This window comes from Oncorhynchus tshawytscha, linkage group LG25 (genome assembly GCF_018296145.1).
Source record: "Oncorhynchus tshawytscha isolate Ot180627B linkage group LG25, Otsh_v2.0, whole genome shotgun sequence".
Taxonomy (NCBI): Eukaryota; Metazoa; Chordata; class Actinopteri; order Salmoniformes; family Salmonidae; genus Oncorhynchus; species Oncorhynchus tshawytscha.
In genome coordinates this window covers 18,977,571-18,990,372 of record NC_056453.1, presented here as the reverse complement: position 1 = coordinate 18,990,372, position 12,802 = coordinate 18,977,571, and the positions used below count along the sequence as shown (strand labels likewise).

General features: G+C 44.5%; 1 protein-coding gene across 6 annotated transcripts in view; it reads right to left on the bottom strand.

Moving 5' to 3' along the window:
* myocd (myocardin) overlaps positions 1 to 12,802 on the bottom strand; it is a 141,787-nt gene that overhangs the window by 15,169 nt on the left and 113,816 nt on the right. For 5 of the 6 annotated variants that reach the window (XM_024401449.2, XM_042306073.1, XM_042306075.1 and 2 more), the window contains one exon: positions 7,568 to 7,633. The exons of the other annotated variant lie outside the window; for it this stretch is intronic. In XM_024401449.2, coding sequence (XP_024257217.1) covers positions 7,568 to 7,633 — 66 coding nt within the window. The remainder of the gene's footprint in view (positions 1 to 7,567; positions 7,634 to 12,802) is intronic. 6 annotated transcript variants of the gene reach the window in all.

The window sequence follows — 12,802 nt, the reverse complement described above, 5'->3', positions numbered from 1 at the left end:
TGCACTAGGTCCAGGTCCATCGGTTAGTTTTTCACCGCAGCTTTATAGCCTTATTTCCAGGCCACTAAAGAGTTAAAACACACCTTTTTCAAACTCAAAAACACATTTAAAACCAAACTCACACGTTTACGTGTCAAAAATCACACACCGGTGATTGTGAGTCACACACGTCAAGATACAGGCAGATAGGTGTTACGTGCAAAGGCATCCGATCACTCAGTGATACCTGTCGTAGCGGCTGCCTGTCTGAAGGCAGCAGAGTCTACGGGAACTATATTCTTGTGCACCAGCTCCATGGGGCCAGGTCTCAGGGCCAGTTTGTCATTGAGGTTGTCTGCCAGGCGAGCTCTCTTCAGCCTCAGCTGAGCCTCCACAGATGATATGTCCCCCTCCGGGTCTACATATACACAGCAAGCAAAACCACACTATTAACTCCCTTGACTATTAACGTTTTTGCATATGAGTTGATTAAGGCCAGTTGGGCCTTAATGCTCCTCATCTGAATCTCCAGTGGCAAAACATCCACTGACGACTTATACGTGTCCTGGTCCGAGACCTGTTCCAAGGAGTTCTCCCAAAATTTTAGCCCTAATGCCTAAGTGTCAGAGCTGGTGAGCTGACAGACTTCCTCCACTGGATAAATACATGAGTTAGAGATGATTAAAATGGATATTGTGATATGGGTAAGACTGCCTTGCACACACACTGCCCATTAATCATATACAAATAATCCTGTGTTGGGTTGGCCCAATATCCATTCTTCTCTTACAGTAGGATGGATAACCTGCTGATGAGCTGTAGCCTGAGCTAGCTTGATTAAACCACAGAGAGAAATAGTTACCACTTATTTGGTCAAATCTTTCATTGATGGCTGAAATCTGGACTATGTGCAGGGAAACAATTGGAATGGAATGATATTAAAGCATATTTCGTCGGCTCCTTCTAATTTAGAACTATTGCCGTCTCATTAAGAATTGACAGAACATTTTAAAACAACAGTTTTACGCTTACATCTGCCGAGCCACAGAGTCATCATTTTGTACAGACCACAGATTATAGTTACATCCAGAGTACGGCTATTAGTTACAATCACTGATCAATATCCTTTCCAAATAGAGAAACTACTGGACTACTTTAAGAGTTAAATGACCTTCAGGAGAGAATATCCAAATACATGCCTAAAAGACAAAAAAGTGAAGATTAGAAAAGAACACAGCGAAATCCGATCGGTAAATTGAAAAAGTGGGTGTTAAATCTAACACTTTTGAAGTGTTTATATGGGCACCACCAGAAAGTGTTAAGCTTTTAACACCAACACTTCCCAACACCAGTGGCATTAAAATGGTACACTAACTCAGTGTTAAAGGTACACTGGTATGGGTTTCACTAATACCTTGCATTCAACACCTTAGAATTAGATTTTTACACTAAGTCAGTGTTAAAGGTACATCAGCCACGTAGGTATGGGGTGGGTCCGGGCCCATCCGCCCACCCAATCAAATTGGGCAAAAAATAATATTATACAAATCTTTTTTTTATGCTCTCTTCTTGTCAGTGTTCCAAACAGGCAGAGGTGGGTATAATGCGTTTACATGTACTTCAGCACATTTCAACTAAAGGGGAGGAGAATGGGCCAGCCAAGAAAATGAAAGACCCTTCAATGTGTAAAGGAGCGGTTGGGAAGAGAAGGAGGGACAGAGGGTAAATCCTACCTTGGCAGGAAAAAGATAATTGAGTTGACTTCGGCAATTGATATCTGCACTGCTTGATCATTTATAACTCACATGATTCTTACCTGAATACCTACCTTGATGTTTAATCCCATGCTGAAATGTGTCTCTTTTTTGCATACTAGTAACATGATTTATAGTGACATTTCGATGTTGTTTGGCTGTTGTAACACCTACCTGATCCTCCTTGGTCTTCCATTCTGAGTACAAAATGATAGGCACATCACACTTGGTGTAAATCCTTTTAGTACGCATTCACCATCGCACGTACCTGAAATTCTATTGTGAAATAAATGTTCATTCATGCTATTGAAATTTTGAGTACCAATGACCTTTTTTTTAATGAAATTGAACACACTGATACAGTAAATATTAAGACAACTTTGAAAAGGACCATCATTGAAACTGTATAGCCTATGGACTTTGTTTTGATGTCAGTCTTCATTGGAGACTACCTGTGCTGGAGGGAGGACATCTGCAATTTAGCCGCTAACGCAGCCGCTACTCTTCCTGGGGTCCACAAGATTACACTAAGTGGTTGTTCTTTATGTTTGCTGTCACAGTTTAGCAGGTGTAAAAAATGTGATTTGTAGCTAGTACTTACACTATATATACACAAAAGTATGTGGACACACCTTCAATTTAGTCGATTCGGCTATTTCAGCCACAACTGTTGCTCACAGGTGTATAAAACAGAGCACACGGCCATGCAATCTCCATAGACAAACATTGGCAATAAAATGGCCTTACTGAAGAGCTCAGTGACTTTCAACGTGGCACCGTCACAGGATGTCACCTTCCCAACAAGTCAATTTGTCAAATTTCTGCCCTGCTAGAGCTGCCCCGATCAACTGTAAGTGCTGTTATTGTGAAATGGAAAAGTCTAGGAGCAACAACGGCTCAGCCGCCAAGTGGTAGGCCACACAAGCTCACTGAACGGGACCGCCGAGTGCTGAAGCGCGAAAAAATCATCTGTCCTCGGTTGCAACACTAACTACTGAGTTCCAAACTTCCTCTGGAAGCAACGTCAGCACAATAACTGTTTGTCGGGAGCTTCATGAAATGGGTTTCCATAGCCGAACAGCCTCAGACAAGTCTAAGATCACCATGTGCAATGCCAAGCATTGGCTGGAGTGGTGTAAACTTCACCGCCATTAGACTCTGGAGCAGTGGAAACGCTTTCTCTGGAGTGATGAATCATGCTTCACCGTCTGGCAGTCCGACGGACGAATTTGGGTTTGCCAGGAGAACGCTACATGACCGAATGCATAGTGCCAACTGTAAAATTGGGTGGAGGAGGAATAATGGTGTGGGGCTGTTTTTCATGGTTCGGGCTAAGCCCCTTAGCTCCAGTGAAGGGAAATATTAACGCTACAGCATACAATGGCATTCTAGACGATTCTATGCTTCCAACTTTGTGGCAACAGTTTGGGGAAGGCACTTTCCTGTTTCCATGACAATGCCCCGGTGCAGAAAGCGAGGTCCATACAGATATTTTTTTTCCGAGTTTAGTGTGGAAGAAATTGACTGGCGTGCATAGAGCCCTGACCTCAACCCCATGACACACCTTTGGGATGAAATGGAACGCCAACTGTAAGCAAGGCCTAACCGCCCAACATCAGTGCCCGACCTCACTAATGCTCTTGTCGCTGAATGGAAGCAAGTTCCCGCAGGAATGTTCCAACATCTAGTGGAAAGCCTTCACAGATGAGTGGAGGCTGTTATAGCAGCAAAGGAGGAACCAACTCCATATTAATGCTCATGATTTTGGAATGAGATGTTCGACAAGCAGGTGTCCACATGTTTGTGGTCATGAATTGTAAGTTGTTTTCTGGCCGGATACTTTTTCACTCTTACTTGAGTAGTTTCTTAAGAGGGCTACTTTTACTTTTACTTGAGTAAATTACAATCTAGGTGACAGTATTTGTACTTAAATGCAGATTTTTCAGTACTCCACCCACCCTTTTCAAACAAGGAACTATTTGTCTTTTTACCTAAATATGCAAACACCATCAGATGGAACTCCTAGCAAGCAGTGCTGGAATGACGTTCCCTCTCCTGGGAACGTCAAAACATAACTGAAAGCAAGACCCGCAATAAGCCATAAATATGACCGCATTGAGGCATATGTCACTGTGCTTCTATGGCTATATGTACCATGCCACTCCCTACCTCAGTTGTTCATTTAGCATACAAGTCAACACACCTATATTTTAGCTTGAATTAGCATTAAAACGGAACATTTTTATCTTTGCCCCATGAAAAAATTTGTAGACTTGCATAATTGCAACAAATGTCTGGCTACAGTACTGAGGTACACGTATGGTGTTCACTGATACCTTACAGCAAATTCTCCAATGTTAAATCCACAGAGAGTGTTAAGTTTAACACTGGTTCATTGTCTATATGGGTCCACACTTTTCAGTGTTAATTACATATTTCCCAGAGTGTCTTGCCTTTTGAGTGACTTGTAGAGTTACCACCCATGACTGTATTTGTGACAGAGACATGGTTGTTTCATTCATCCATTTTCAGTCCAGTGGCCTTCACCAAGTGTGATCCTAAATGAATATGTTATCATGAAATTGTATTCCAAAACAACACATCATTTATAAGGCCTAGTTTTACCCTAATACAATGGCCTGCAACTCATGGTTTACAGGTCACATCAGGCCGGCAAGTCACATTATGCTGTGATGTGTAATTCCTTTTGAAATCCAGCCAGAGTGGGGATATCCAACATTAAGAATGTTTATTCACCCACAACCTGCATTCAGAATGGCTGCTGGGCTGGGAAGACTAAGACATGAGACTACTTAAAGCATTTAAACTGGAACAACCAGTTCAGTAACGGGTGCAATACATCCAAGTAACATTGGATTTGTTTATCAAAATGTATGTTATTTATATTTGACTAGCATAAGATTAATCAATCAATCAATTTACATGCAAAAACATAGATATTGAAACAAACAATTGTCAAACTCAACCAGCAACAGACCATGCTGAGAAATATGATAATGATGGTCATGGTTGTGGTTTAACACTGGTTATTAACACCAACACTGGCATTCTTTTACATCAATGAGTGTTAATTTAACACCTACAGAGTCAATTTAACAACTGAATCAACTCTAGAAATGTTACACTGAAAATCCAACACTGGGTAACACTGGCCAATTTGACACCCTGATTGAACAACAGTATTTTTTAACAACATCATAAAAAGCAATACCAGGGGGCATTCATAGTGGCACAAAGTAACACCACATCATCACCAAAACTGCCCTCACCAGGATATGAACACGGGCGATTTTGCTGTGAAGGTAGGCTGTAAGAAAGGAAAGGTAGAACGAAGGAAGGAAGGAAGGAAAGATGTATGAGCAATTGACTAGGGCCTTCTGTGTCCTTCCCTAGAGGGTACAGGGATCACCTGCTGGCCTGGTCTGTCCTGGCATGGTTTGTCCTGGCATAGCAGTGGTCATGTTGCTAACCAGCCACATGGGATGCGATGGTGAGATCACCGTCTGCTAATACACCATCTGCCCCGGCCTGTCACTCACTGTGTCCGCTTCTCTCACTCTGACTCGCACATGATTCTAGCCTGACATAAGGGCTGCAGAAGCTTTATAGAGATGCATGAAGACCACATAAAAGAATCTCCAGCACAACACAGCGCCTTCATATCAACTCTCCACGTAATATAAAGTCTGTACAAACAACATATAACAACACTCTCCGTGACGTTAGAGCTGCAGATTACATCACTCTCCAAATGCAACAATTTAAGCACTGTCCAGACACCGAATAACAACACAGCAGGGCATTAGTGTTTTTACACAGCTCTCCAGACTATTATCTCTTATAGAAACATACCCTGTGGTAGGAGTCAGTCTACTTTACAGTTGGCACCAAGTCAAAACATCCTAAAGCTAAACTTAAAACCCGCTATTTACTTTCTGTCTAATTTAAACCTCACTTCAGATCCCGATCCTATGTGCAGTATATGGTGCTACTAACGCAGTAGAATAAACTATACAGTACTAATCATAGTTTTTCCATTGGCCCTATGGAATAAAGAAAAAGTACCACATCTAGGGAAATGGAGATTTGTGGTGAAACGACACACTTATCATGTTAGAGGAGTAGAGGACTTAGAGTGTGTGTGTGTGTGTATGTGGACCCTTCCTTCTCTGCCAACCACACGTCAGATTGAGAGGCAGTGTCTCACTCTATGTGTGTGTGTGTGTGTGTGTGTGTGTGTGTGTGTGTGTGTGTGTGTGTGTGTGTGTGTGTGTTTGTTTGTGTGTGTGTGCGCGTGCATGCGTCGGTGGGTGTGTGTGGGTGAGTGCAAGTGTGTGGACTCTTCCTCAGCCAGCCACAAGCCAGAGAGCCCTGAGAGGCCGAAGCAGCACTCTGGGATACTAATAAACACCAGATGTTCCCTGGGTAATATATACACACACCCTACGCCGTGTCCATCTCACACACACACATGCAATCACACACGCACACACTTGTGCACACAATACTGACAATGGTATTCTGTCAAAAATGATTGACATTGAAAAACAATATGATTAAATATGAGCCTTATTTACATAATAAAACTGCACAGAATGAGAAATCACATTCTCTCTCCATCACACTGTGAGAGGCTTGGATTTGGCTGCCTAGTCCCTTGTCCTGTGAAGGATAATACATTGTGTGTGTTTGTGTGTGTGTGCAACCAGTGGTAAGTGTGCGAGGGAACGGAATCCAGAGGCCCAGCATGGCCTATCAGTTTCTGGGAGTCTGCCGGAGATAAAGCAGCTATGGGAAACGTGATTGGTCGACAGGGCAAATACTATTTCAGAAGAATTTTTCGATTGGCCGTTTATCTGCTGATTGTATGCGAGAGGTCCGCAGTACACATGGAAAGGGTTTTTGAAGATTTCTCTGAGTGCCGTCTATTAACACACATTCATGGGCAGGCACCCCCCCCCCCTCCACACACACACACACACACACACACACACACACACACACAAACACACACACACACTGTGGCAGTGCTAGGCCTCTGGGTTGAATTCCCCCTGCACACACACTTACCACTGGTTATCTCACTGCTGGAGCCCCAGTGAAACGAATGTCAAACCGTGCCAGAGAGATAGCAGTCAACAACCCTCCCTACTACACTACAACCCCCTAACCCCAGCCTGCAGCCGGTTTATAAATACTCATACAAGTGCACTCACACAGGCTACAACTCTGGACTGTATAGTGGAGATGACTCGCGACTGGCTTCTCTCACAGACGTTAGCCAGTTTGTAATGTAGCCCTACTTTTATGAGCAGATGAAATATACCAGTTTCGTGGATGTGTGTGTGTGTGTGTGTGTGTGTGTGTGCCCCTTTCTACCTACCTGTCTCCCTGCCTGCCTGTCTGTCGGATGCTCCCTTACTGTCTCACTGTGCAAGGTGATTCATGGCTTCCACATAGATCACAGAGGTGATCATATATCCGCTATAACATATTATGGGGTTAGAGGTTTAGATCCTAGCTTAAACATTGTGTTATCAGGATAGATGGGTCTCTAGTTACAGTGTTAAGGACTACGTTGTGTTATCATGAGGTAAGTGCGTCAGCTCGTAGAAGCGAGGCCCATGTAGCGTGTCGTGTTTCATCGCCGTTGTCAGTTGCAAGTTAAATCTCTCTCTTTTTCTCTCGCTCTTTCTCTCTCACTCTCTATAGTAATGCAATACATGGTGTCACACACACTTATGCGTGGTGTGCGTGTGTGTGTGTGTGTGTACACATGCGCATGACTTCGTGTGTAAAAGAGTGTTACTCACGAGGCATGATGCCTTGGTCTGCAAGCTGCTCTCGAGTCCTCCTCTGCTGAAGTCTTAACTGCAGAACTATAGGGGGAGAGATGGAGAAGGGAGGGAGACAGAGAGAGAGATGAGGGAGGGAGGGAGACAGAGAGATGAGGGAGGGAGGGAGGGAGACAGAGAGATGAGGGAAGGGGAGAAAAGGGCGAGGGAAGGAGATACAGAGGAGGGGTAGAGAGACTGAGTATGCTACTAATGTCAGATGAGTACCATAGCAGCAGAGAAAGTATAGTTATGGTTGTGTGACGGTTAGAGAATCGGGTTTGACAGTTTCATGAAGCAACATCAACGAAGTTTCAGTGATAGAACACACCACTGTTTCAAAGTTCTCAAAGTCCTGATGCTCCCGTCCTCAAAACAAGCTTCATGCCAATCTCTCTGTGTGCCAGTCTCTCTGTGTGCCAGTCTCTCTGTGTGCCAATCTCTCTGTGTGCCAGTCTCTCTGTGTGCCAGTCTCTCTGTGTGCCAATCTCTCTGTGTGCCAATCTCTCTGTGTGCCAGTCTCTCTGTGTGCCAATCTCTCTGTGTGCCAGTCTCTCTGTGTGCCAGTCTCTCTGTGTGCCAATCTCTCTGTGTGCCAGTCTCTCTGTGTGCCAGTCTCTCTGTGTGCCAGTCTCTCTGTGTGCCAATGACGTAGAAGAGTTGCACAGACACACAAAACAAGGAAGAAATGGCACTGTGGGCTGACAAATATTTCTGTGAACAGGATGCAGGGAATGATGAACACAGCTCCTGGCCTTTAAACAGATCTGCTAGGCAGTGTGTGGTCTGAGAGGGTGTGCGTCTCTCTGTGTTCTGACAAACACACTGGCCCATAACCTCAGCTGGAGGGTCTCACAGTGGCACCCTCCAGCTGATATTGTGGTATGATGTGTTCTTTCTTATGTGGATCTACTGATTCTCGTTGTGTTTCTCTTTAGGCTTATCACTCTTTAGCTGCTCTGGGGTTGGAGTGGACCGTTGACTGGACAGAGCTGCTACGTAGTCTCAGAGATCTGTTTTATCAATTCACCATGGGAACACTGTGACACATACCGAGCGATGTTTGAGGAGTGGTGGACACTACCGATGAAACGTTTTTGGTTGAGAGAATGCCAAGAGTGTGCAAAGCTGTCATCAAGGTAAAGTGTGGCTACTTTGAAGAATTTGATTTGTTTAACATTTTTGGGAGTTACTACATGATTCCATATGTGTTATTTCATAGTTTTGATGTCTTCACTATTATCCTACAATGTAGAAAATAGTCAAATTAAAGAAAAACCCTTGAATGAGTAGGTGTTCGAAAAGTTTGGACCAGTAGTGTGTGTGTTGGTCTGTGTGTGTGTGTGTGGGGTTTGGCTTTATCTCTCCCTCCTCTCAGGCCATCTACTTCTGTTTCATAATGACACACACACACTTCTCTAAACATCTGGTTGAGTTTACATCCCTGAGCCGTAACCTCCTGACCTGTACATCAGATGGCAAGAGCACAGCCATTCACCCTGACAGGACACTGTGACAAAGTATGTCACAGATACGGTTCAAGTCTAGAGCAAACCATTTTTCAGTATAGTAACCCTTCAAATGACTTTGAATCTCTCTCTTTAGCTCCTCACTTCCTCTCTCTTTCCTCCAAGGGATCAGTAACCCACCGCACTGCATCCCAGCCAGGTTTAACACAATTATTCTTAACACCTTATGGATCTCTAAATATCTGATTCATATCTTATAAACAGCTCATAAATAGCCCATCCAATTGTCAAAAGGGCCTGTGTCCCCTATGTCAGGAGAGTCTGTTCACTGCTCTGGTGATCTCAATTACTGGCATAGCAATTAACATTGACTGTACAGAAATGTTGATCAGTCTAATCAAATCAAAAAAGATTCCTGGAGCAAAAAGACACGGCAACACAGTCATAACGACCATGGCACAGCTGTTGTCAAAGCAGCTGCGATGCTCCTGGAGAGGTCAAAGGGTATAGTTAAGGGTTTCCTCTAAAGAGGAGTTCCCCAAACAAGACTACGGTTTCTAACATTTCTTAAAGCTGAGCTCTCTCTCTCTCTCTCTCTCTCTCTCTCTCTCTCTCTCCGCTCTCTCTCTCCCTCTCTCTCTCCCTCTCTCTAACTCTCTCCCTCTAACGCTTTCCACACATTCACTCACAGTGCCAATAAACACGCACCCTTCTGCTTCCACACACTGTTTAATTTATGGCATTAGGGCCAATCATTTTCAGATCCATCCTCACCCTGTCCTTTGCGATTCTTGGAAGTGTGGTGCCTGTCAGTGTGTAACAGAGTTGGCTCTGAGCTGAGTTATAGTTACTTCCCTGCTTTATATTACCAACAACTGGCCCTCTGAAACCCCACAGAGATAGCACAGACACACCAGCGCTACTGTTAATCACAACTCAGTTCAGGGAGAGAGAGCTATAGAGATACAATACACCGAGTTTACGTAGGGAAGCTTGGTGTTCCAACTGCCAGGTCGCAGTTGTAAATGAGAATTTGTTCTCAACTAGCCTAACTGGTTAAATAAAGGTGAAAAAATAAATGTCAAAATCATTAACATGCTAGATGGACACTACTGGAACGTTATATCAGGGTTTACAACAAGGTTATGTTAACCCTAAACCTAAACCTAGCTCCTAACTCTAACCATTAACGCAATTCTAACCCCAACACTAATTCCAACATTAACCCTCAGCCCCCTAGAAGTAGCATTTGACCTGGTGGGGACTAACAAAATGTCCCCAGACGGTAAGAATTGTGGGGGACTTCTGGTCCCCACTAGAATAGTTAAACATATCCACGTCCCCTAGGACCCCTCTGAGATCCTTATCCCTCGCTGCTAGAATATCTCACCCGTAGTAGTTCCCATAGCTTACTGTTGTTGGTGTGAGCACGGAGCTGGCAGTAGTAGAGTTGGGAGTTTGAGTCCAGCATAGGTCACTAAATAAATGTGTTAACTGCATGTTCACAGCCTAACACAAGCCTCTCTCTCCTTGACAGCCAACCAGCCACGGACCGAGAACATTTCAAACGTAATTTATTGTCCTGGCGACATCCATTTCCATTGACTGGCCAACTTCCTCTAATAAACTGGAACTCCGAACACATAACATACATGAAAGGGCTGTAACATTACATCATAACAAAAAAACACGTCCCCAACTGTAATAACCTCAGCCAGGCTCTCCGTCTCTCTCTCTCTCTCTCTCTCTCTCTCTCTCTGTCTCTCTCCGTCTCTCTCTCTCTCTCTCTCTCTCTCTCTCTCTCTCTCTCTGTCTCTCTCCGTCTCTCTCTCTCTCTCTCTCTCTCTCTCTCTCTCTCTGTCTCTCTCCGTCTCTCTCTCTCTCTCTCTCTCTCTCTCTCTCTCTCTCTCTCCGTCTCTCTCTCTCTCTCCGTCTCTCTCCGTCTCTCTCCGTCTCTCTCTCTCTCTCCGTCTCTCTCCGTCTCTCTCCGTCTCTCTCTCTCTCTCCGTCTCTCTCCGTCTCTCTCCGTCTCTCTCTCTCTCTCTCTGTGACCCAGCATGTCAGACTAAACACTCTCCCCACGTCAGCAGTGCAGTAATAACTGGTCTATCAGCCTAATGTGTGTTACACAGCAACACCAAAACACCAAATCCCTGAGCCGCTGCCGTGTGAAAGTCTCTCTCTCTCTGACCATACCACTACAATGACTTCAGCCTTTACATCTCGCTCTCTCCCCCCAGAGCCCAGAGGTCATTTCCCAGCGCGCGGTTGCTGGTCTAAACAACACAGAGGAAAAGCACAATTTGGCCTGCGATTGCTGGTAAGCAATTACCGCGCCGAGTGCTGAGAGATTTGCTCTGAAGTCAAATAAAGAGAGAGAAAGAGAGTTGGCAAAAGCCTTTCAAGTATTGTTGTTCCCTACGTTTTGTTCACAGTGAAATGAATCACTGGATAAAATGCTGCTTGACTATAAACCGTGTGTATCAAACTGTGACAGCAGGACATGGAGAAAGTCCCAAGCATTAGACTGGCTGTGTCTCTGGCTGTGTCTCTGGCTGTCAGTGACATTCCCTTCAGAGAGGGGGCAGTATTGTTCACAGTACAGACATATACATAGAGACAAAAGTTGCAGGATAAAGAGTAGACTGCATATACAGGAGACATGGAGAGAAGAGGGAGAGATGGAGAGAGACGTTTGTATGTGTGTGTGTGTGTTTAAGTGTATGAGAAAGAACAGAGATAGAGGGAGATACAAGGAGAAGCCCGAACAGCTGCTGTGTGTTAGAAGGGTTTAAAATCAGTACTGTAGTCCACACTGTTCTGAGACAGGCAGGTAAGGTCACCAACACACACCACACATACACACGCGCACACACACACACCGCTCTCATCACAGTCTAATGCTGACAACCTTTAACCTACCACTACTCTTTCTTCAAAAGCAAACAAGTACGTGAACCTGTACAAGAGAACTCTTGTAAACAAGTGCACACGGTTGGGGGCGATTCCAATTCAATTCAAATATATTCTTTTCAATGAGGATTTGAGTTGTTCTTGAACTGGAATTTTAGTTCACGTCCCGAATGAACAAAATCTAAATGGGATTGATCCCAACCACACACGTACCCGGGGTCACGTGTTTTGACTTCTACGAGCGGCTCAATAACAAAGCACCTATACACCAGAGCATCCAGAGAGCAGCGCAACGTGATTAAAGGGTGTCACCTCTGACGGGTGGTATCCTCCATCAACTCTGTGATGACGGAGTCCCTCTGCTCCTCCTCCACAACATTATCAGCCGGCCCTACTAAATTACACACACCTGTCATCCAACCTCCCTCATCCTGCTGGTACGTCTCTGTGCTCTGCTGCACGGGAGGCAGCGCCAATCACACTCTACCACAGAGGAAGCATAAAGAAAGAGCTGTACCTGTACTACTGTACACTATCAACAAAATACAAGTACTGACGGTGGGACAATGGCATTGAAACAAATACATGTTCCTTATTCCACGCCAGTGCAAACATTGTATCATATGTTCATGCACTACATCAACAAAGTGCCAGTCCAAAGGGTTGGATGGACAAATGAATAGACAATTGCATAGGTGATTACCGATAGGTGAGTATACTTGAAAAGACACACGCACACGCACTCACGCACACACGCACACACACACACACACACACACACACACACACACACACACACACACACACACACACACACACACACACACACACA